Genomic DNA, 26,501 nt, shown 5'->3' with positions numbered 1-26,501 from the left:
CTAAGAAGATAGGCGTCTGTCTCCCAAATTTTTTTTTTTTTCCAAATATGAGCTTGTTTAAGCTCATAATTGAAGCCAATTTTTTAAGTTAGGTGCCTATGTAGGCTCTTTAGGCACCTCCATAGAATTTCCCCCTGACTCTTCAGGTATTTATCACTTGGAAGTTAACTGGGCACTTGCCAATATTCAGACCAGTGCCCGGTTGGCTCTGTGGATAGTCTTTTTTTTTTTTTTTTTGCTCCTGCCTGGTTAATAAATATTAATCCCACAATGTACAGACAGTTCTAGAGTTGAGAACTTGCAGATGTTGCTACCTCTATCCCTTGGATTCCATAAAAATTGCCCACATTTGGATGTGGATCACAGATCCATGCAGAAACTTTCATTAAGGAGTCATTAACAATTGGCACAAATTAGAACTTAAGCGTGTCATGTGCTATTCTATAACGCTGTGCACCTAAATTGTCTTATGTACAACTCGCAAGAGGACGTGGATAGGGAAGGGGTATTCCAAAAATTTAGGTGTAGTGTTGTGCACCAGCGTTTACACCAGGTTTTAGTAGGTATAAGTCCTTGAGCTCAAAGTCGGGCGTAGAAATCCGCACTATGCATTATGCTACAAGGTGTTACCCAAAAGTTCAAGGAATTCAATTGTAAAAAAAAATAAATATGCTTACCAAAACTCCTGGTTTCCACCGTTTCCTTTGAAGTAGTCCCCTTGAAAATGTATACGGCGTTACCAATGTTTTTTCCATGAGTCCATGCGTCTATGGAAGTCATCTTGGGTGAGTGCCTTGAGGACCTCATGCAATTCTGCCTGGATCTCTTCAGTTATGTTAAAATGGCACCCTTTCAGTCGTAATTTCATTTTGGGGAATAGGAAAAAAATCACAGGGGGCAAGGTCAGGCGAAATAGGGAGGGTGCGTAATCACTAGTGCTGCCTGATTCACGATTCAAATCAATTCACCAATTCATTACGGGTGAATCGATTCAAAACCCCAAAAAATCAGCCTCCCGATTTACTGTCTGACCCTCCCCCCTCGCCCCTAAAGCATTGCCACTCCTGCTTTAGAGGGAGAAGGGGGAGGGTCAGTCGGGAAGTGCTGCAGTGTCCAGCTTCCCTCCTGGCCTCCTGCGCCTCCCTTTACCTGACTACGGCAAAGAGCAGCCTGCAGAAAGGATCGCAGGTACTTTAGCGATCCTTGCAGGTTGCCATAGGCCTCCGGAGCTGTCGTCTCTCTGCCGCGATCCTGCCTCTGATGTCATAGGAGGGGTGGGACTGCGGCAGAAGGACGACAGCTTCTGAGGCCTATGGTAACCTGCAAGGATCACTAAAGTACCCGCGATCCTTTCTGCAGGCTGCAATCAGGTAAAGGGAGGTGCAGGAGGCCAGAAGGGAACACACAGGCCTTCCGGGGTGGGGTGGGGGAACAGGCCTTCACGGGAGAGGTGCAGACCTTCAGGAGTGTGGTGTAGGCCTTCAGGGGTGGGGTGTAGGCCTTCAGGGAAGACAGACCTTCGGGGGTGGGGTATAGGCCTTCAGGGTGGGAACAAGCCTTCAGGAGGGACAGACCTTCAGGGGAGGGGGTCCTGGTGTAGAATTACATGGAAGGGGAGGGTTCAAAGATACATGCATATGCCGGACTTTGGGGGGAAGAAATAATGGGTCTAGAAAAAGAGGAGTGGGAGAGAGATGATGGATAATGGGATTTAGGGAGGGAAGAAATAGAAAGGGAGAGAAGTTGGACACAAGGGATGGTGTGGAGGGGGTTAGAGATACTGGATAGGAGGGTAGTTGACGTGATTTTTTTTGGCCGCGGACCCCACGACTACCACTGCAACGACTGCTGCTTAGTCTCTGGATCATAACCGTAAACCCATGATTCATCACCAGTTATGATATGGGAGATGAAGTTGGGGTTGTCTCTGACTTGTTTTGAGTTCGTCTCTGACTTGTTTTGAGTTCCAAACAGACAGAAACGCGATGGGCCTTCTGTTCAGTCTTGGCATGAATTTCGCAGAAATGCGTCTAATGTTCAATCTGTCCGACAAAATTCATTGAACTGTCCCGTATGACTGTCGTACTATCTCACACACATCATGGATAGGTTGCCTACAATCTGCAAGGATAGTGTCATGAACTTTTGTTATGGTTTCCGGAGTTGTGCTTGTTGACAGTCATCTGGAATGTTTGTCCATCCTTGAAGCGTTTGTACCAAAGCGAGATTTTGCTTTGGCACATGACATTATCTCTAAAGACTTCCTGGAGCATATGATGGGTTTCTGCAGCAGTTTTTTAAAGTTTGAAACAAAATTTGATGCAGATTCTTTGCTCAGTAAAATCAGTCCTATTGAAATCCGCCGAGTCATCAAAACACAACCTTACAAAATCACACAGAACAAAACAACGCGATCACTCAGCTACACGCCCATTGGCACACTTATTCACAAAGGATACCACTAGACACCTCTAGCGGTGGAAGGGCATACCATATCTAGTTCGTGCGCGCTGTTCACATTCCCCAAACTTTTGGGTAGCACATCGTATATAAGCACAGATCTGTTTATAGAAGTCTTCCCCATATGTCTCTGTAGCGTAGATGCCCAGCACCAGTCCCTGCAGCATGCAAAATGTCAGTGGATAAATTTACACTTTTCCTGAGAAACTTTCAGATTTTTCCATGGTGGAAAAGAAAATGATGAAGAAAATATTTCTTCACATATGAAATAGTGAGGACTACAGAATAAAAGGAAGTCTGCTCGTTCTGATTCAGCTGCTTGAACTCTTGTTGGTGGTAGAGGCCCCAGCAAAGCACTTCCAAAGCCACCTGTCTAGATGGATGACTAGCTATTTGAAGATGGGAACTGAGGCGAAGCAGCACCTAATAATGGGTAGAATAGCTGGGCTTTGACTCCTGCACACTCTGAATATTTTGGGGCCTTTTCAAATAATTTTCTCCAATTTCTCAAGTAATGAAACGGTAGCAGACTATACCAATGACATTTGATTATTCCGTTGTTATTTACCAACTAGAGGCACAAACGGTCATGTGTTTTACTGACCCTTTAATTGACTATTGTGAAACTCGTAAAAACAACTTTTGTACTACTACAGTTTAAGTTGAATGTATAAACAGTTTTAAAGACATGAAAGGCTTTTTTTTTCTGTTAAATATAACCTTAACTAAAACCCAAGGGGAAAATGAGAACGTGTTCATTCTGCTGCCCCTCAATCTCTCCTCTCTCCTCAGATCAGCTGCTCTTAGCTGCACCCTTCACCTCCACTGCCAATTCCAGACTTCCTTCCTTTTAGCTAGCTGCCCGTATGCCTGGAATAAACTACCTGAGTTTGCCCACCACGTCCCTTTTCTTACCTTGTTTAAAAGCCACCTTTTTGATGTAGCTTTCAATCCATAACCCTACTCCCCACTGCCTACCACCATAGCCAGCAGATTAAACCATTTCCCTTAACTGTATCCATGGCACCTATTTGTCCATCTTTGTTTGGATTGTAAGCTTCTTCGAGCAGGGACTGTCATCTTCGTGACTCTGTTTAGTGCTGCACATGTCTGGTAGTGCTATAGAAATAATTAATAATAGTAGTTGTAGTGTAAGGGAAGCTCATGGGCATATTAACTTGGCTGAGCATACAAGAGCAGAGTAGAAGGTGTGTGTGTGTGTGTGGGGGGGGGGGCAGTATGGGAAAAGGGAAAATAAAGGGTTAAGTGGGTGGAGCTGAAAGTAGGTGAACAGAAGGGAAAGATTTGGCAGGCTTTATTTCTGGGATGATAGGCTGGGGAGGAACTGTCCCACCTTCCCACCCTGGCAGTTCGGGAAGCAGGAGGCCTGTTGTGGGAGGGAATTGCTGGGGTCATGGCGTGCATGAATTGAAAGGGGGAGATGTTAGGGAAAAGACATGAATTTGGATTTAAAAGGTTATGCTTGTAAGCTTGAGGGTAACATCGCCTTGAGCGATTTGGGGATTAGTTGGGGGCCTTTGTCCTGAAAAGTTTACGTAACAGCTAGTTTGATACCGTCTAGTTCAGGGATCTCAAAGTCCCTTCTTGAGGGCTGCAATCCAGTCGGGTTTTCAGGATTTCCCCAATGAATATGCATTGAAAGCAGTGCATGCACATAGATCTCATGCATATTCATTGCGGAAATCCTGAAAACCCGACTGGATTGCGGCCCTCAAGGAGGGACTTTGAGACCCCTGGTCTAGTTGGACTGTTGACAAATGGGGTAACTGATGATTTACAGTGTTACAGATTTTGAAATGGAATCGTATGCTGAGTTATAATTGTATGGAAGTCGCTTTATTTATTGGGGTAAAAGGGGGTTAGTGAGAAGTGATTGTGAATGCCTAAGTTATGTTGGGGAAACTTGTTCTAATGTGGTGATTTCCTTTCTAGCTTCTAGCCACCCTGACTACTGCAGAGCTGACTTCTTATTCTAAAGCAGGAGCTGTAGCAGAAGAGGTCCTGACAGCAATAAGGACAGTGGTCGCATTTAATGGGCAACAGAAAGCAATTGCAAAGTGAGTCTTGGATTCAAATTTTTTTTTTTTTTTTTCTTTTTCCTTTGGCTCTTGGAAAATGGGAGTGTTAGCCAGAATGCAGGAAACTTGAGATGTGTTGGAGGGAATCTAGTTTGCTACAAACTTTATCTACTTGTGTGGTGGTTATTTTTTATTAGTATGTTTAGCATATTTCAAGAGATATTAAAATAAAAAAAAATACATAACTATACATCACTTGCATCAATATCAAATCCATTACACTAAGGGCTCCTTTTATGAAGCCGCGTTAGCGGTGCAACGCGCGTAATGCATGCGCTAATTTGCCGGCCGCACTAGCCGCTACCGCCTCCTCTTGAGCATGCGGTAGTTTTTTGGCTAGTGCAGGGGGTTAGTGTGCACTAAAAATGTGCATGAGATAAAGCCGCTAACGCGGCTTCGTAAAAGGAGCCCTAAAACAACAAAAATTCCCTTGACAAAATCCAAACATAAATTTTCCTTACACCAGTGATCTCCGAGCTTTTCTTTGTAAAGGGTCACAAAGTGGACATGAGAAAGCTCCGGGGTCCACCAAAAGATTTTAGGCTTACAGATGTTTCAATACTGATTTTAATTCTACATAGGGTTACCATACATCTGGATTTCTCAGGACATGTCCTCCATTTAAGGACATGTCCGGGGGGTCCGGACATGCCGGGTTTTGAAAAGAAATTGCGTTGGGAAGGGCATGCGCGGATGCCTTCTTGTCTGACGTGGGGGTAGGGCTGGGGGCAGAGCTGGGGCATAACAGGGCGGTGATGGGTGGAACTGGGCAGACCTGGAGGTGGGTCTAGGGGTCTGGATTTTACTGATATAAAATCTGGTAACCCTAATTCTACAAGAAGACGGCCATCCAACAGTGCAGCAACATGGAGGTAAGTGCAACAACAATTTATTATTTCTATAGCGCTACCAGACACACACAGAGCTGTACATTGTACATGCAAGAGATGGTCCCTTCTCAGAAGAGCTTACAATCTCATTATGATGGACACACAGAGAGGCCTGAAAGTACAAGTGATGAGGGTACACACAACACAATATAGCTGGCCATGTTTTAGTCGCAAACACTAATATTCATTGGAGATAGCCACCTATCATCTGCTGAATATTAAAGCTTCAGTTGTCCAAATGTTATTTAATCAACCAGGAGCCATTCCTGGCCAGTTAAATAATGCTTAATATCGGGCAGTAACTCCCACATTCTATACATATCGGGGGTCTCAAAGTCCCTCCTCGAGGGCCGCAATCCAGTCGGGTTTTCAGGATTTCCCCAATGAATATGCACGAGATTTATTTGCATGCACTGCTTTCATTGTATGCTAATAGATCTCATGCATATTCATTGGGGAAATCCTGAAAACCCGACTAGATTGCGGCCCTCGAGGAGGGACTTTGAGACCCCTGATATATAGTGTCCAAAAAAAGTCAGCACTGATTTTAGCATGATTCTACAAGGTGTATGTACCGTTTATAGAATCATGATAAGTGCCTGTTCATTGTGTGCCTTTTAGGCACACCTATTTAGGCCAGCAATCACCAGGCCTAAATGCTTGTGCCTAAGTTATTAATGGATTGGGCGTATTCTATAACATGCACATAACTTTTAATTAGCGTCAATTATGAGGTGTTAATTGTCAGTTATTGGTGCCGATTAGGCCAAGTTGTGTGTGCAAATCTGTTGTGCAAAACTTTTAACACCATATACAGAATTTGGGGGTGTGTGACTATAAATGTTTACCTTGGTGCAGTGATTCTTAACCCAGTCCCAGGTTGCACTCATTTGGGTTTTCAGGATGTCCACAATGAGTATGCATGGGAGAGATTTTGATAACAAGGAAGCAGTGCGTGCTAATCAATCTTATGGATATTCATTATGTATATCCTGAAAACCTTAATTGATTGCATGTTCCAGGAGGACTAGATTGCAAAGCACTGATAAAACGAATGATGGTAGAAGATCAAAATGGCCCATGCAGGCTACACAGCTGAGAATCATCCTGTTTGGGTAGTTATGCATGCAATGGTCCATGTCCTAGTTCTGAGTCACCCAGGTTACTGCAAGGACCTATAGGTAGACCTTCCTCCAAGGCTGGACTCCAGGTGATTCAATATAACCTAAGTGGATTTTTGAGGCTCCTTAACTGCACTAATTGCAATGACTTTCACTTTCTACTCCAATATTCTCTTTAATGTTGGGTTATGTAGAGCAATGAGCTGATCTATGTACTGTACTGACCTTAATCACTGCCCACCATACCTATTGAAAACCTCCAGTACACTATTCCACACCCTACTCCTACAATGGATGCAAATTCGACTCATAGATGGACAATTCCCACAAGACCTCAGCGAAATTATCATTACCGTATTTTCACGTAGATAACGCGCACCCGTGTAAAACGCGCACACGGGTATAGCACGTGAAAAACACAAATTTATGTACAGAAATTTTTATATACCGCGCACACCCGTATACCGACTCTCCTCTGGCCACCCCGACTTTCCTTTCGCCTGCCCCGACTCTTCTCTCCCCCTTGAAGTCCTGTCCCCACCCTGAAAGCCTCATGCCCCCCCCCGACGTCCGATTCACCCCCCCCCCGCAGGACCGCACGCACCCCCACCCCGAAGGACCGCTCGCATGCACTCCCACCCGCACCCCCACCCTGAAGGACCGCTCACACCCTCACAGCCTCCCGACCCCCCAATCATGTAGAAGCTCCTACCGGTGTCCTGCTGCTTCCTCTTGGCGGTCCCGACTCCCCGACACGATCGGGGCAAGAGGGAGCTCAAGCCCTCTTGCCCCAGCCAACCACGGCACCCCCTACACGATCGGGGCAAGAGGGAGCTCAAGCCCTCTTGCCCCCCCAACTCCCCGACACGATCGGGGCAAAAGGGAGCCCAAGCCCTCTTGCCCCGCCGACTCCCCAACTCCCCGACAATATCGGGCCAGGATGGAGCCCAAGTCCTCCTGGCCCTGGCGACCCCCCCCCCCCCGCTAGTTGTTCGGGCCAGGAGGGAGCCCAAACCCTCCTGGCCACGGCGACCCCCTACCCCCACCCCGCACCACATTACGGGCAGGAGGGATCCCAGGCCCTCCTGCCCTCGACGCAAACCCCCCTCCCCCCAACAACCTTCGGGGTGGGGGTGCGGGTGCGTGCGAGCGGTCCTTCGGGGTGGAGGTGCGAGCGGTCCTGTGGGGGGGGGGGGAACTATGTAAAAAAAATTTTTGTACAACGTGCTCACGCGTATAACGTGCAAGGGTATGCGCGGTACGTAAAAACACATATAACGCGCGCGTTATATGCGAGAAAATACGGTACTCGGATCCTAAAAGACCCCAAAGGAGCTATGGACCAACCTTCCAACTACAGACCCATTGCCTCAATCCCACTTTACGTTAAGCTGATGGAAGGCCTTGTAGCTAAAGCCCTAAATGACTACCTAGAAAACCACAATGTACTCCACCCCACACAGTCTGGCTTCAGAACCAACTATAGCACGGAGACCCTACTAGGAACACTCATGGATATTGCGAGACAACACCTCAGCCCAGGCAAAAAAATGCTGATCATACAACTAGATCTCTCCGCAGCCTTCGATCTAGTAGACCATTACATCCTTTTACAAATTCTAGACTCAATAGGAATTACTGGAAAGGTACTAACATGGTTCAAAGGATTCCTACAAACCAGAACTTATAGAGTCAAAACAAACAAAGAAAAATCAGAACCATGGTCCAACCCATGTGGAGTTCCCCAAGGATCACCCCTATCTCCCACACTCTTCAACATATACATTGCCTCCCTAAGCTCATACTTAGACAAAATAGGAATTACCTCCTACAGCTATGCAGATGACATCACCATACTCCTCCCCTTCGATCAACATGAACCCTCCATTGTAAGAACAATAAAAGGAACACTTGAAACAGTAGCAACATGGATGAAAGCACACAAACTAAAACTTACCCTGACAAAATAAATTTCATCCTCCTAGAAAACAGCAGAGCCCCAACCCTGACCAACCTAGTGATAAACACAATCTCATACCCCATCCATCCCACGCTAAAACTCCTCGGAGTGATGATAGACAGGGGCTGTACCATGCAAAATAAAAACTTTATTCGCAACTATGAGAAACCTAAGACAAGTACGAAAATTCTTCGGCAGAAAACAATTCCAACTAGTGGTTCAATCACTGATCCTTGGCCTAATTGACTACTGCAACATACTATATCTCTCCTGCCCAACAACCGCGATAAAACAACTTCAAACAATACAAAACACAGCCCTAAGACTTATCTACTCATTAAACAAATATGACTACATCACAGAGGCGTACCATGACTCACACTGGCTCCCAATACAAGCCAGAGTACATTTAAAATTCCACTGCTTACTATTCAAAGCTATAAACGGAGACAGCCCTACCTACTGGAACAATAGACTAACTCATTCCACCTCAACCAGGCACAGGAGAACCCACACAATATTCACCCACCCACCAACCAAAAATGTCAAACGAAAAAAAATGTATGACAACCTACTGGTCACCAGAGCAGCGAAACTAGACCGACAATTTACCAATCTGCTGACTTCAACCACAGACTACAAAACCTTCAAAAAAGAAACTAAAGCCCTACTCCTCAAAAAATACATAAAACCAATATAACTCAACCAAACAAGCCCTGAACTCCTCCTGCAGTACCATCTACCCATCAACAAACCTGCAATACCATCTACCCATCAACCAACCAGGAAATGTTCAAACTTTTCCCTAATATCTCTTAATATCTTAGTAATATGTACTTCTTAATATCTTAATCAACTCTTATGTAATCCGCCTTGAACCGCAAGGTAAAGGCGGAATAGAAATCACTAATGTAATGTAATAATAACATTGGAGTGTTGTCATACATTGCTGATCATGATTTTAGAGTTAAAAATAAAGCCAGACTCTGAGCCAGGTGAAGTCTGAGAGATGAGTGGGTGGCATGGGCGATCTGCTAGCCGACCCCCCCCTGAAGAACTCCAGACAGGAGGAGATTACATTTGCAAATGGTGCTGTGGAGAAATCCGTATCTGTATACAGAAGAGGGTATACATAGGTGGTAATTTTAAAAAGGTGTTTTTTTTTTTAACCTGCATGTGACAATATATAGGTAAAATAGCTCAAAATAAAAACAATCTAGGGTATGTTTTTCTATACTCTGTTTAATTATAAACACTACACCTACTAGAGACTCCTTGAGATCAAAGAGTATTGATTGGTAAATCTGAAAGATACTTAATCTCAATGTGTTTATTCTTCTTAATTCCAATTACACCATTATTGCACCATGGGCATGTAGTTATCAGATAAGTGGATTTTTTCCCTTTATTAGAAAAATTGGATATTCATACGTATTTCTACATGGTATTATTCTCTGATGTCAAGTCCCGAGGTCCTTTAGCAGGATCTTGCCAAAAGTTTTCGATGGATTCAGCTGTAGTTTATTAGCTGAAAGTCAAGATTTAATAGTGTTAAGATGTAACATCAATAATGAAAATGTAGCAGAAATTGACTCATGGGTCTGAAAATAAAACTGAATGTCGTCTGCATAAAGCTGATAGTGCATAACTAAACAACTCAGAATTTTACAGAGTGGTGCAATATAGTGCTCCTCCGCGAATTCGCATTCCGCGATTCGTGGTCCCGGTCATTCGCGGTATTTTCTGACCGCGAATGACTGGGCAGGAGAGGGTAGCCGGAGCGATGGCGAGTGAAGGAAATCACTCGCGGTTTGCTCCAACCATCTCTTCCTGTACTAAAGTCGGACCTCACCAATTAGGAGCTGCTTTGACACACCCTCTCCTGTCTCCCTGCTAAAAACCGTATTTGCGGTTTTTCAACATTCTGGGGGGTTCCTGGAATGGAGCCCCCGCGAATATCGGGGGAGTACTGTTTATATATTAAACAATAATACAGAAAGTGAAGACCCTTGTGGTACATTAATATACCAACGCGACACGGACAAGAGGACATGGTTTGAAGCTAAGGGGGAACAAGTCCAGGACAAATGTCAGGAACTTCTGTTTTACGCAGCGAGTGGTAGACGCCTGGAATGCTCTCCCAATGGAGGTTATTAAGGAATCCACTGTGCTGGGATTCAAAGGCAAATTAGATGCACATCTCCTTATGAGAGGCATAGAGGGATATGGGTGACTAAAACTACATCAGGTATATACCTGACTGGGCCTCCGCCTGTGCGGATCGCCGGACTCGATGGACCATGGGTCTGATCCGGAGATGGCAGTTCTTATGTTCTTATACCTGCAGTTAACACCATCTATAGACCTGGTATAATTTTGACTGTGTAATGCAGCAAGGATGCATGGAACTTACAGTATTCTGTAAGTTTTTTTTTGGTTTTTTTTTAATATATACATACATGGGAACCTTGCACATGGCCCATCCATCTATACACTCTTGCATTTATATGAGCCATTTAAGGTACATGTACCATTGTAGAATAACACTTAGATTGCAGTCAGTTTGGGAGTTAGCAGTACCTGATGGTACCCTCTACTTCATTTAACCCAGGGTTACCTGGGAAATTAGGATCACAGTGATTTTTGTTTTAATTGCCAACTGAACTGTATCGACTCGGAGGGTCAAGCTAGTTGATATCCAGAATAATTTTCCCTGCTTTCTTTTGTAGGTACAATGTTAGCCTAGAAGAAGCTAAAGCTGTAGGTGTGAAAAAATCGCTCACGACCAACATATCGATGGGTCTGACTCAGTTTCTTATATTTGGAGCATATGCCCTGGGTCTGTGGTATGGTACAAAGCTCACTGTGGAGGAACCCCAAAACTATACAATTGGCAGTGTTTTAATTGTAAGTTTATCAGGTCGTAGCTTTTTCGTGATATTTTTTTACATTCACTTTTGTCTGTAAATGCTAAACTACAGTGTGTTTTGAGAACTAATTATTCCACAGGATGTATAAATAGAACAGGTACAAAATAATAAGAAAAAAACCTCTCAATGATTATAGAGAGGAAGAGAAGCCTAATGATTAGCTCAGGGGAATGGGGCTCTTTGTGACCCATGGCAAGTCGCTTGGCCCTCCATTGCCCCACAAAAGATTGTGAGCCTATTAGGCACGAAAAAATCAATTTACATATTCCATACTAGGTACTATGTACCACAAAAAAAAAACAGTATGTCAACTACATGACCCTTACCTTATCTTTGTTTTTACTATGCAAGTACACAAAGACATAGTTGGGTTTTTTTTTAGGTTTTTTTAAGGGTTTGCTTGTTTGTTTATTTCTCACCCACCCTTATCCAGGGCAAGTTACGTATTAACATACAAAATAAAAGATTTACATTTATCGTACAAAACACTTCAGATTAAACCAGCGGTCTCAAACTCAAACCCTTTGCAGGGCCACATTTTGCATTTGTAGTTACTTGGAGGGACGCAGAAAAAAATAGTTAATGTCTTATTAAAGAAATGACAACTTTGCATAAGGTAAAACTCGTTATAGTTTATAAATCTTTCCTTAATTGCTTCTGATAATTTCAGCTATACACAGCTGAAAGCAGTGCAACACGCAGAAAGTAAAGTTTAGATAGTTTTTCACTTTCTGCGTGTTGCACTGCTTTCAGCTGTGTATAGCTGAAATTATCAGAAGCAATTGAGCAAAGATTTATAAACTATAAAGAGTTATACCTCATGCAAAATTGTGATTTAGATTCAAATCTAAAGTATCAACTGCAAGACACAAGATTTTGGTGTAGTCTTCTAGGCTTTTTTGTAGAAGGGGAGAATCAATATCTGACTTGTGCCTGGAAAACTTGTACCTTAAGGCCCTGATTCTCCAAAAGTGCGTCCCGATTTTAGGCAGCTGTAGGCGTCCTACAGCTGTCTAATCAGCCAATCGGGATGCACGTTTTTTTAAAAAAATGCTCCCCAGGCAGGCCGCCTATATTAAAGGCGAGGCCCGCAAGACACCTAGGCCCTGATTCTGTATAGGACGCCCGGGAGAGGCGTCCTGTTCAGAATCTGCCTACACTAAAACCCCGATTCTGTAACCAGCGTCCATGTTACAGACGCTGGTTAGAGAATCGGGTTAGATTAGACACGGCCCGCTATACTTATCGCGGCAAGGGATCTCTCTGCCGCTATAAGTATAGCGGGCCGAGGCCTGTCCAATCGGATGCCCCCCCTCCGACACTACCGACCGACCCCCCCTGACTTACCAACTGCCCCCCCCCGACATTACCGATCTCCCTCCCACCCCGACACTACCGATGGCTGGCAGGAGAGTGTCCAATCCCTCCTGCCCGAAGACGCACCCCCCCCCGGCGCTAACAACCCCCAAACTAACCTGTTCTTCAGGCCAGACGGTTCTTGCCCGTCTAGCCGGTAAGCCCGCCTCGTCGAAATGAGGCGGGCTCGCCCCTTCCCGGCCCATCCCGCCGAAGCCTAAGGCCTGATTGGCCCAGGCTCTAGAAGCCTGGACCAATCAGGCCTTAGGCATAGCGGGTCCGCCCATCCCCACTAAGTCTAAGGTCTGATTGGCCAATCAGGCCTTAGATTAAGTGGGGATGGGTGGACCCGCTATGCCTAAGGCCTGATTGGTCCAGGCTTCTAGAGCCTGGGCCAATCAGGCCTTAGCCTTCGGCGGGATGGGCCGGGAAGGGGCGAGTCCGCCTCATTTCGATGAGGCGTGCTTACCGGCTAGATGGGCAAGAACCGTCTGGCCTGAAGAACAGGTTAGTTTGGAGGTTTGGGGGTTGTTAGTGCTGGGGGGGGAGTGCGTCTTCGGGCAGGAGGGATTGGACACTCTCCTGCCAGCCATCGGTAGTGTCGGGGTGGGAGGGAGATCGGTAATGTCGGGGGGGGGGGGTTGTGGGGGGCAGTTGGTAGTGTCGGGGGGGGGGGGCGGTCGGTAGTGTCGGAGGGGAGGGGGCATCCGATTGGACAGGCCGCGGCCCGCTATACTTATAGCGGCAGAGAGATCCCTTGCCGCGATAAGTATAGCGGCTGTGCCTACTTGCAATGTAGACCAGCATTTTGCTGGCCTACATTTTAAGGTTTCTTCCTCTACTAGGGAGACGCGTAGGGCCACCTAGGTTCGCCTAAGGCCCGCCTAAGACCCTTAGGCGAGCTTAGGCGTCTTGCGGGTCTCCCTAGGCTCCCGGAGGCGCCTTCAGGCCTGCCTGGGGAGCATTTTTAAAAAAAAACGTGCATCCCGATTGGCTGATTAGACAGCTGTAGGACGCCTACAGCTGCCTAAAATCGGGACGCACTTTTGGAGAATCAGGGCCTAAGTGTCCGATGGTCACGTTCGCAACCGTCTTTAGCTCTCACCTCCTCCAGCACCGGACACAACTGCCATCTTACATCAAGCAGTCACAGCCAGGAGAGGTACTGAATTTCGTGAGAGTTCACGAGATTATGTACGCACGCACAAGCTGCACTGCCTCCAGTGGTTACCTTACGCTCTGGAATGTTGCCCACCTCACTGCTGTAACCTCATGCAAGCGCTTTCCTGCGCCTGTACGTGATTGTCCTCTCCTCTCTACCTCACAATTAAGTATAGATGCAGGAAAGCGCTTGCGTGAGGTTACAGCAGTGAGGCAGGCAACGTTCAAGAACAATGGTAACATACCGAGGGCCTCAAAAGAGTACCTGGTGGGCCACATGTGGCCCCCGGGCCACGAGTTTGAGACTACTGGATTAAACCTTCTGGCCAAACAAAAATTTCTTCTCCGTCATTCAGAAGTATATGTAGAATAAGATCTTCATTGGAGTGGAGGAAAAAACCTTGAAGTGCTGCCTATATTTACCATTTAGGTCAGGGATGGGCAACCACGGTCCTCAAGGGCCACAACTCAGTTTAGTTTTTGAGATTTCTGAAATGAATATGCATGAAATTAAGTTTGCTTTGTCTCAAAGTCCCATCGCCATTTTCTGTACTAAACTGTCCCAAACATCCATATTTGCTTTCAAATCTTCTCCTAAAGTTGTAACTTTATTTGTGACTTAAATTTTTGATAAGATGATTCAAGTCATGTGCTAAGTAGCAAAGATTCCAAACGTAGGTCCTGGTGCATTAAAAATTGCTGTACGAATAGATTCCAGATAGTTGATTCTAAGAAAGATAAAGTAATGCAGAGATCGAGTAGGTTGATAGAGGATTAGGATACATAGATTTTCCCTTAATTCTTCTAACACAGGTGAATTATAAACCAGAATTATAATTTCATAGAGTATTCTAATGAGATTGGTAATTATGGTTCACTTTTTAGCAATAGTGCAATATAATTTATAATTACGTTTTATGGCGGTGTCTTGAACTAATAAGTAAAACCCTTCAAACCAGCTCTTTCTCAACTGTTTAAATTCTCCTTCATACCTTTTCCACAAGCTTGTTCACAGTTCCATATCTTCTTACACCACATGACTCCCAGTGAGCATGCATTTCTTGGCACCCAAATTCCTACATTGTTCTCTTAGACTCGTACAAGCAATGTTGAATTTTGGGCAGTACACAGTTCAAGCTCTCTGACAGCAGTGGTTTCACAGACCAACAAGTGTTTAGAGAAGCAGGGGGGGGTAGAGTTTACAGATTTGTGTTGTGTCCTTTAGTTTAGCAAATGTGTAGTTAATGAAGAATTAAAATAAGACAGCATTATCTCTAGGTATATCCAACTGAGTTTAACTAGCTAAATTTTCAAGTCAGTATTTGCTTGGTTTACGAGCATAATTCATTCCAGAAGCATGCTCGTAAACCAATTTACTCGTATATCAAAGCGAGTTTCCCCATAGAAAGTAAGGGAAACTAGGTTGATTCATTCCACCTCCCATCCCCCCACTGGCGCTGCTCCACCCCACAAACAAAAAACAAAAGGAATTGACCCCAAAATATCCACAAAGAAGAAAATCCAGAGAAAACAAAAAAATACTCTATGGAGTGACGATGTTCCACCCCACCCCATCCCCAAAAGACCCCCTAAGGCCACTGGTGCGCTTCTACATCCCCCCTGCGAACTGGCATCGCCCCCCCCTCGCAAATGCCTGCCCCCCTCCCCCGCACAAACTGACATCCCCCGCCTGCCCAAACTGCAAGCTTACCCCCCAATGTGACACCGGCACGCAGCACCAAGCCACAGGAGTTGCCGGTGCCCGAAGATCGTGCCTCTCCTCCGACTGGGCCTTGAGCATCAGCGCATGCTCAAGGCCTTCTGGCTCTCGTTCTCTCCAAGGTAAACACCCATGGGAAGGTGGGAGGTGTAAATTTGGGACGCAGCGCAGAGGGAGGGGTACATTGGGGCACGGAAGGGAGGAAGAGTCACGTTGGGACAGGAAGGGAGAAGCAGGCCCAGTTCGTAATTAGGAGTCTGATCTAAGTCGGATGTTCTTAACCCAGGGACTGTCTGTGTCAAAATGCTCATGCTCCGTAGCATGTTTAATTCTTAAATTACACTGATAGAATCTTCTGCAGTCTTTGAAACATTTCTTCTTCTGTGACCAGTAGAGCTATTAATCCTATCTGTTAGAATAGGAGTCCTTTAGAGGCACCAATGACTTGGGCACATCACTCAATAACTCTATAGAAGGCCTGAAAATCTAAAACATTCACAAGAACTGTATATGCTCCATAGTCAGACTCGTATTTTTACTCACTAACTTGGACCCCTTTTACAAAGGGGTCATTCTATATCAAGTGGACCAGGGATCCACGATTGACCTCCCAAGTTGATCAAAAGTTTAGGTTGGATCTCAAAACAAAACCATCCAAATTTTTTGGGCTGGATCTCTGTTCGTTTGAGACTTACAGGCAGCTGAATGGAAGTCTAGTGCCATGTTCTGCATAACAACAAAACAGCCACTTTGTCCAGGTGCCAGAGCCCAACACAACCTGTCAGGGGACTGACGTTTTTCAGATAAGTACAGCTCTTGGTACTAAGTTCCTGTGCAAAATTTGGAACACAAGAACCTAACATGAGCTTGCCTCCCTTGTCATGGGACAGCAAGCTATGTGAAAAATATTGCAATAAGACATTTAAGGCCTCATTTGACTCCTCATTGCTCCTGACCTATACTTTAATTCAGGCCATAACTGTATCAGTAGTCATGGCCTATGATGTATGTCTAGGATTTGCACTAGGAGGCTTTTGCAGCCAACTGGAAGCAAAGATCTAATGACATAAAGACATAATATTGCTTTTTTAATGCAAATTTTCATCATTTTTGGTTGCAGATATCTCTATTGCATAGTTCTTTTTTACGTCATTTAAAAGAGCATCTTATTTGCTACAAAAGTCACTCCATTTCATCTTGGACTTGCTTTGGTCAGAATTAAAATCCCAAAGATAGGCATCATTTGCATGCACGGATGCACTGTTATATAGAGCCATCTTTGCCCTATTGTGTAACATGCAAATGAGCTAGAGATGTGACATTTTACAAGGCTGCTAAGCTGCTTGTGCATACCGTGCTTTTAGCTTATGACTTTTCTTGCTTTACGACTTTTCTTGCTTTGCCATGTACTTTTATAAACAACCCTGAAAATGGACCTTAAGTTGTGTTATTACTGCATGCAAGCCTAGACATGCAAAAGTATCACTTTGCAAGAAACGGTGATGTCATATTAGCAGTATGGTGAGGCAGAAATTTGGGGAACATGCCCTGGCTTGTGACATCATTTGACCCTTTATAGTATAATGGCTACCTTTATGGACAGAGCCTGGGCCCATCTGGATGTTTTATTTATCTTGAACTCCTTGGGTATGGCGGTATACAAAAATAAAGTTATTATTATTATTATTATTGATGGCAAAATGAAGAATGACACCTTGCCTTGAGATATAGACAGTCCAAAGAAAAGGCAAGGGAGACATCAATTCAACTAATGAGAAGATCTTTTGTATACTTTTCTTTGTATTCCAATTGCTGCCAGGCATTCCAAAAGTTTATCATGATGTAGAGTGCTTTCTCCGCTCAAATATCTGTGTTTACATCTGCACCTTGGGTTGAGAATTTTTCAGCACTCCTTCATAATACAGGCTATAATGTACTGTTTTTTAACATCTTTGGGTGGTGGGAGGTGACCACTGGGGGAGTAAGGGGGGGTTAATGCCTTAATCCCTCCAGTGGTCATCTGGTCAGTTTGGGCACATTTTTAGCATTTAAACACTTTGACCTGTTTTAGACCTGTTTTAAATCTCCAAATGTCTTTAAAAAACAAAACAAAACCAAAAGCCCAGGACCTTTTGTTAAATTTGATTATGCCTGATGAGCATCTAAGTCCTAAGCCTGCACAAAACACACTTCTTAATACGCCCCCTTATGATTTGGATGTACTGGAGACAAAACAACCAGAAAAATGTCTAGAAAGTCTATTTTGAGAATGCCCACTTGGATGTTTTTTGACTAATAAGAAATCAAAGAGCTTGCTTATGCTGTCTTTTGGATGTCTCTTTTTTTTTTTTTTTAGTGCCCTTAATAGTATATCCATTAGTGCTGCCTGATTCAGGGGAAAAAAAATTTGATTCGATTCAGCCTACTGAATTGATTTTTTGAACATCCTGGTGGGCTTATTTTAAAGCCTCTTCATCCCCTTTGCCTTCTCCTAACCACACTGCCTCTGGTGTAAACAAAATAAACAAAAATGACTTTTCCTCTCTCTGTTAAATCCTAGCTCACATTTGCGGTCTAACACTAGCTCTTGCAGGATACAAATTTCAAATCTGACATATTGTAAGCACAAAATAGAAAATAAAATTATTTTTTCTACCTTGGTTGTATGGTCTATTCAGATATTGTTGGTCCCCGGCTCTGGTTGTCGTCTGATAACTTGCTTGCCAGGGTCTCCTTCTTTCTTCTTTCTCTGTGCAACCATCCATCTTCTATCTCTGTCCTCCCCTTCCGTTTCCCTTCCCTCCCCTGGAGGTCTGGCATCTTTCCTTTTTTTCGTTTCCATCCACAGATCCACCTTTTCTCAACTACCCTTTCATCCAGCATCTCTCTCTCTCTCCTTCCCCCACCACCCCAGGGTCCACCATCTCTCCCTTTCTTTTTCCAACTACCCTCCTAACCAGTATCTCTATTTCCCCCCCCCCCCACACCATCCGTTGTGTCCAACTTCTCTCACTTTCTATTCCTTCCCTCCCTAAATCCCATTGTCCATCATCTCTCTCCCTCTCCTCTGTTTTTAGACCCATTATTTCTTCCCCCCCAAAGTCCGGCATATGCACATTTATTTGAAACCCCCTTCCTTCCCTCCGTGTACTTCTACACCAGGGCCCCTCTCCCCTGAAGGTCTTTTCTCACCCCCAAAGCCCTGCATCTCACCCCTGAAGGTCTGTTTCCCCCCTGAAGGACTGCATATCCCCCTCCTCCGGAAGGCCTGTGTGTTCCCCCTGGCCTCCCGCGCACCATTTACCTATTAGCAGCAGCCTGCAGAGAAGATCGCTGGGGCTAGCGATCTCTGCAAGCTGATATAGGTCTTTGGAGCTGTTTCCTCTGCCGCAATCCTGCCTCTGATGTCAAGAGGAGGGGCGAGACCGCAGCAGAGGAAACAGCTCCAAAGATCTATATCAGCTTGCAGAGATCGTTAGCCCCAGTGATCTTCTCTGCAGGCTGCTGCTAGTAGGTAAATGGTGCGCAGGAGGCCAGGGGGGAAGCTGGACACCAGCGGGAGGCCAGAGGGGAAGCCGGACACCAGCACTTCCCGACTGACTATCCTTCCTCATCCTCTAAAGCAGGAGCGACAGTGGCCGGCCAGCAAGAGGCAGCGCTGCTGCTCCTCCTTTAGGGGGGAGGGGAAGGTCAGTTACCGAATCGGGAAGCCGGGTTTTTTTGTTTTAAATCGATTCGAATTGATTCACCCGAAGTGAATCGGTGAACCAATTCGAATCGGGCAGCACTAGTATCTATGCATGTAAATGATGCATGGCTTTGAGACCTTAATTCTGACCACAGCAAGACTGGGTCCAAGATGAAACAGGGTGACCTTTGTAGCAAAATAGATGCAAAATTTAAAAACTACACAATAGAGATTTGCATCCAAAGAAATGGTGAAAATTTGCATAAAAGTGATATCACATGTTTGTCCTTATATCTTTGCTTCCAGTTGGCTGCAACACCTCCTAAAGCAAATCCTAGATGTACATCATGGGCCATGACTAGTGATCCAGTGATGGCCTGAATGAAAGTACCTATATAGGTCAGGTGCAATGAGGAGATAAAGTAGGTCTTAAATTCTTATTGTAACATTTTTCACATAGTTTTTTGGCTCATAAAAAGGAAGGCAAGTTCATGTTAGGTTCCAACCTCTTCACAGGAACTTAGTACCGAGGGTTGTACTAATCCAGAAAATTTCAGTCCCCTGACAGGTTTTGGTTGACTGCAGTGCCTGGACAAAGTGGCCTATTTGTGTTATGTGGAGCATGGCACTCTGAAGGAGACCTCCTAATGGGCTGCTTGTAAGTCTTGAACCGACAGAGATCCAGCTGAAAAGTTTTGCATGATTTAGTTTGAGACCCTAGTGAGTGTCTACACAAAATTTTATTCAATTTTGAGGAGCTCGAGCGTGGACAATTTTAAAAATTGGCCCGCTTGACTTGGAATGACCCAAAGTCGTGACACTGATGCTGTCATGGTAAATACACTAAATCTCATAGAAATTGAATGGGCTTTGTGAAACGGGCCCCTAGTGTAGTGAAAGGCAATGGAAGTCTTACAGTGAGATATTGTATGTTTCAAGTCTGGAAAAGGATATATCAATAAAGTTAATACCAAGCCATTCATTTTCCACTCCCCTTTTCTTATTTCTAAATATTTCTTTTCTTTATTTGTCTATCGTCCACTTGCAACTCTTTGCAGTTTCAGAGTTCTTAATTAAATATTAGTGATGTTTGCTTCAATCTTTCCAATTGCTTTCGGTGAATAGACCCAGCTAAAGCCTTGTTGAAACTTGCAGAGACACCCAAGACTGGTAGGATGAAACTTCTAGTGTATGAGCTGTGGGGATGAGAACTGAAGAGAAATGATATTTCGCTAGCTCAGCATTCTGACAATATCTTAATACTATGTGCATTGTAAAAAAGAAAGTGGATTTTAAATAATGGCTTATGTTAATTTACTTTTTGTCCTTATAGGTATTCTTCTCAGTTCTTATTGGTACATTCTCTATTGGTCAAGCTGCTCCCAACTTAGAAGGTATTGCTAATGCTCGTGGTGCTGCCTATGAAGTGTACAGAATTATCCAAAAGGTACATGGCATTCAGCATTCAGAAACATTGGGGTTGATAGCAGGAGGAGCCACTCCTTTCTGGTTAATTTCCATGACCTGGGCCCAGCATGATATTGAGGACTAACTAATTAGATAGTGGCTTAGCACGCACCTGCAGTAATGGCTACTGTGTGAAAAGTCAGCATGGTGAAAGACTTGTGCTAGCTGGGTTAGTGCCAATAACACAGCTACAACCATGTTACCTGTAGTACAGTAGCAAAGCTGCTGCCCAGTCCCCTGCCACTGCAACTCCCCCCTCTCGTCTGGAGCACAACCCCTTCACTGGCATAGCTCAACACATCCCCCCCTGACTCCCTTCCCCAACCCATCTGGAGGTTTCCTGGTAGCCTACTGAGACAGAGGTGGGACTGGGAGCATGCCTCCTCTGCGTCTGTCCCAGATGGCTCCAGATTTCAAAATAGCTTTCCTGACGCCTAGTATTAGTCTCGTGATACCACCGCTAAGGGTCATCCTTTCATATAAGGAATGTGGCTTTTATGAGGAAAGATGACTCCCTAGTAGTGTGGGGCTACTGCTATGGGTCATAATTACCATTTTGAAACCTGGAGTCATATAGGGTGGGAGCGGAGGGGGGACTGCTCCTGCCCTGTTTTGCTAGTGCCTGATGAGATGGAGGAGTTGCATTATGCTCGGTTTAGGGGGTATGTGCTGGGAGGGGCTTGTGCTTGTTGGGGAGACTGTCGTAGAAATATCAAGACTTATCTGTCCAAGAATTTTGTTCTATTTTGATATTGCTTACCTTTGTAATTATGAATTTATATGCCACACTGTGAATTTTTCTCTATCATTTAAGATTTTATAATTCCTGGTTATGTCTCGGCTCTTAATTGTTAGCCGCCCTGAATTGTAAGATATGGCACAGATATAAATATTTATTTATTTAAAAAAATTATCAACCGCCTAGATCTAGGCGGCCTTACAGCAATGACATGCACAGAATATGACAAACTAGACTTTTACAAACGTGTTGTTTTAAAGTTGAATTATCACATTTTAAATAGAACTTCATAGTGGTATTCATCTTAAAGCCAGCATTCAGCGTTTCAGCTTTTTTGGAATGCTTCTAAAAATAGTGTTGTTTTAAGGATTTTTTTTTTTAACTTCTGAATATCCGGTAACGTACTTAGCAGTCCAGTTAATTTGTTCCACAGCGTTACTCCCATGTTTATGTGGCTGGATTTTGAAATGCTTGGGGGAGGGATCAGGAGGGATTTGTGCCAGTGGTGCTTCAACTGCCATTGCAGTGCTTTCTTTTTGTGTGTGTCTTTTTTTTTTTTTTTTTGTACTTTTGTGCATGCTTCAGCAAGTAAGGGTGTACACACACTATCTGCTGAGGAATGGAGCACGTGTCAGTGTGATATATGTCTGTCCTGAGTTAAATGCAAGGTAGATGTTGTGCTCACAACTTACAGTTCCCACATAGGCTTCTCACTTAAAGCTCCTAAACTCTTACTGCATTGTAATAAAAGGGAGCCATAATCAAGATTTATTCAAGCAGTGTTTTCATTTAAGATAATGGTAAACGTGTAAAGTGTGTATGTATGTATTATACTTATTTTAATAATGAATAAACCACAAACATCTGTTTGTTTTTATAAAGTTATGAACTACAATGTAGCAAACAAATACAAATGTCAACATCCACAAATAGACCCATGAAGAAGTTATGTGTGGATTACAAAATATTAATACAATCACAAAACAAGAGAATTCAAGTAAATTAAAAAAAAAAAAACACATACAAAAAAGTATAAACAAAATGGTTAATAGAAATGTGTGCTCAGTGAAATCAAAATCAAATATGCCATAGACAGGCTGAAAAGATGTTAAACGTTGTCACACAACTATCCCCTGCTCTGGCTGGCAGGCGGTTTAGCTGTTCTATATTCTGACCTATTGGCGTGGCTTCCTCAGGAAAGAGGAAGGCTGTTCAGGTAAAACAGACCTAGGCTCCTGCCTAGTCTGCCCAGGCCACACTGTTTGCCAATAAAGGGAGACACAATTCAGGTATGGTCAAAATCTCATTCTCAGGCTTTATTTGATGGGGTGTCTGAACACCGTCAGCCACCCTCAAGACATGCATACATCAGTCAAAAAGAAAAATAAAACAGTATATCATACAGTTGTCAGAATGGCTTAAAGTCCATTGCATTCTCCTGGGCTTTCTCTGCTTTAAAGATAGTCCTCTTCACCAAGGTTCAAATAAACAAATGCCATGAAAATAAACTTCAAACAATGAAAGCAAAAACTGTATAACATAGCAGGCAAATAAAGCAGCAACCTTTTGAAAATAAAGTCACAGGCTTCCCAGTTATTGTTGCTGGGTAAAGTGGCCGTTCAGAGCTCTGCCTTACAATAGAGCTCATCAGCATCAGCTGAGCTTTCCAGCTGACGGAACACAGAAGGGTATTAGATAAGCTGTTAATTTACAAAGGCTTTATCACAGTGGCTTCACATGATCAGAAATACAGCTTCTTTAACAAAGGCTGGGCAGTCCCAGAGTAAAACGGAGAAGTTTTCCTTCTCTCCCTAATCAGTGACACCTGGTCTCTGGTTACAGGGAGCCAGCACACAAACGCAGCTTAGTGAGACAGATACTTTGCTTCCCTATAGCTTATGGACTAACCTCCATTCTTTCGGGGTTACAGTTGGCATCCAGAAACCATTCCGTTGTGTCCATTGCCTCAGCTCTTTCCAGGTTCTCAGTAGCTGTGCTCAGGCTGGGAAAGTCCTATCATATCCACATCCTCACTGCTGTGGGGCTGAGGAGAGAGACTCCTCCCCTCACCTTCCTGCCCCCTTGGCTGCTCGTGCTTTTGCCTTGATTCCCCTGCTTCACCTCCGTCCCTGCCTCTGTCTCTGTGATTCAGGGCTTTGCTTTTACATGTGGAATAGCCCCACCCATTTCTCCTCGAAGCAGGGGGGTTGGGCTGAAAATCCCTAGGGAAATAGCAGTTTCCCCCCCCCAAAAGTGGGTGGAAATAAGGTTCGTCTTATGAAGTGAATATACCCCCCCCCGCCCCACACCCGGGTGGTACCTTTAAATTGTGGAGGTCGGTGGACAGCTGCCTGCTGATTGTCGGGGCCTGCGGCTCACAAGCGTGCTAATGCCTGGGCCCCGACACTTCCTAATTGTGCCAGTCGCTGGTGCTTTGCTGGACGGCTGCCTGCTGTTTACCGGCATGTCGGGGCCAGCGGTGCACAAGCTCTTCACGAGAATTGAGGCAGCCATTCAGAAGTGGCACACAGGCTCTGACATGCCGGTAATCATCAGGCAGCTGTCCAGCAAAGCGCTTCTGCACTGTGGGGCCCGACAATCAGCAGGCAGCAGTCCACCGACCTCCACAATTTAAAGGTTCTGCCGAGGGGCTGGGATGGAATTTAAAGGTGCTGGGGGTATGTAAAAATAATGATTGATTTGGGAGGGAGGGGGGGCTGGGACGGAATTTAAAGGTGTCGGGTATACAATTTGGTCAGAATGGGGTTTTTTCTTGTTTTCCTTCTCTAAATCTGGGGTGCGTCTTATGGTGAGGTATGTCTTATGAAACGAAAAATACGATAAATGTTCCATTATCTGTTCCGGGAGATAAAGAGCCATTGTCTTGAATAGGCAATAAATTTCAAATTTGCAATGAACTCTACCAATTTGTTAATTCACACTACAGAACTTGCAAGGGGACTAGGAATATGCTATGCTTCAAGTGTAGTGAAATCTGAGATGACAGCATTTGTAATAAATAACATAAATGTTATAGGTTAAAATAATCTGCAAAGGGGGGTAGGTAGAGTCCCGATGTTCTAGAATCCAGTCTCCCTGATAACGAAGCAAGCATGCCTGATTTATATTTTTTAATGTCTGCCATTCCCGTCCCACCATTACTCTAAAATCCCAAAAGTATTTTCATAGGTATTTTTGGCTTTTTATCATTCCAGCAAAATTTGATTAGTAATTTATGAATTTGCTGTAGGGTGTCTTTTTTTTTAAACAATTTCAATAGTAACATCTGAAGTGTGTAAAGCCAACTCAGAAACTCCATCATTCCAGTTACAGCCTCTTTTACAAAGCTGCGCCAACGGCCCTGAAGCCCATAGAGATTTAAAGAGCTCGGGACTGTTACCACGCGGCAGCTGCTAGTGCGGCTTTGTAAAAGAGGCCCTAAGGTTTTATCATAATTCAAAGCTTGAGTAATCTCTGTTCTGGAAATGTTTCCATCAGAGTAGGCAATGAAACCTGAGGATTTGTAATATGCATTAAAATATCATCTGCAAATACTGAAACCGTAAAATGAAATTTCAGAATTTCTACTCCCTGAATTTCGGAATTTACTTTAATGTCCCTGTTCAACAAATCTAAAGTAAGGACAAACAGCAATGGAGAAAGTGAGCATCCCTGCCATGTACCCCTGCGTATATCAAAGAGGAGTGAAAGCTCCCCATTCACGTTCATAATAGCTCGAGGATTGGAGTATGAGTCTGCCGCCTTATCCCTGTACATCTTGATGAATTACATATGACTATTGGCTCTGTTCTTACAATTCATTATCAAATGACTTACATTGTATGCATCTTTATTTCCATTTAGACATGAAGACTCAAACCTCAAAGCTAGGGCTGCACTATTAGCATCATCTCTACAATACAACAGTGAAGGCTGCTATGGTGACTTTATGTTTATATGATCTTGCTGTTAATGTTGGCCCTAAATCTTTAACGGATAGGATACGAAGAGGATAGATTTTGGGACTTTAGTGAATCCTGCCCTAAGTTCTTTAGTGAATCGCGCCTAATTTATTTGGGTTGTCCTCGGTATCTACTTAAATAACTACAGATAACATGGAACACAGCAGTTCAGTTAATTTTTTCACTGAAGAAATATGATCAGGTGACCAATTTATTTACAATTGCATTGGTTACCAATATGAACTAGAATTATGTTTAAATTTGTACATGTATTCTATAAGGTTTTTGCATGGACTACCTCCACTATATGTGGTAGAGCGATTTACTTTAGCATGTCCTCAGCGAGCCACCCACAGCACTAATCAATTTGCTTTTCCATCTATTTGTGGTTGATCATGCTGTAGACACATAGAAAAATTATTAGCATTTCAAACTGTGTGGTTTTGGAAGGATTATTGTCCCCATGCTGATTTTTATGTAGCTTTCCAAAGTGGAGTTATAAACATACAGTGGAACCTCGGTTTGCAAGTAACCCAGTTTGCGAGTGTTTTGCAAGACGAGCAAAACACTCGGCAAACTTTTGTCTCGCAAAACGAGTGTTGACTCGCTACACGAGCTCTCACTATGGTGGCCCAGGGGTGGGTACCTGCCTGTGGGTGCTGCAGCCTTTGCGGTGTGGTGGTTTCCTTTCCCCGGGGTCCCCGTGCGGCTCTCCTCCCTCTTCGGCCGATGCCTCTGCCGTCCACCAGCGCCTCCCGGCTTCCAGTTCAAGCCGGCCATCCTCCAGACACATGCGCAGGACCTCTGAACTCCCCCGTTGAGCCGGCACCGCTCCAACAACACACGCACCACATACAAGCACGCAGGACATCATTGTGGCCTATGGGGACATGTGCTTTGATATACGAGTACTTTGGATTACGAGCATGCTTCTGGAATGAATTATGC

General features: G+C 44.3%; 1 protein-coding gene across 10 annotated transcripts in view; it reads left to right on the top strand.

The window, feature by feature from the left end:
* LOC117354083 (ATP-dependent translocase ABCB1-like) overlaps positions 1-26,501 on the top strand; it is a 161,561-nt gene that overhangs the window by 61,776 nt on the left and 73,284 nt on the right. For all 10 annotated transcript variants that reach the window (XM_033930918.1, XM_033930916.1, XM_033930912.1 and 7 more), the window contains 3 exons: positions 4,414-4,538; positions 11,260-11,437; positions 20,719-20,832. In XM_033930918.1, coding sequence (XP_033786809.1) covers positions 4,414-4,538; positions 11,260-11,437; positions 20,719-20,832 — 417 coding nt within the window. The remainder of the gene's footprint in view (positions 1-4,413; positions 4,539-11,259; positions 11,438-20,718; positions 20,833-26,501) is intronic.

The sequence above is a fragment of the Geotrypetes seraphini genome, chromosome 2 (assembly GCF_902459505.1).
Source record: "Geotrypetes seraphini chromosome 2, aGeoSer1.1, whole genome shotgun sequence".
Classification (NCBI taxonomy): Eukaryota; Metazoa; Chordata; class Amphibia; order Gymnophiona; family Dermophiidae; genus Geotrypetes; species Geotrypetes seraphini.
The sequence above is the reverse complement of the archived record's forward strand: the minus strand, read 5'-3'. Positions and strand labels throughout refer to the sequence as shown.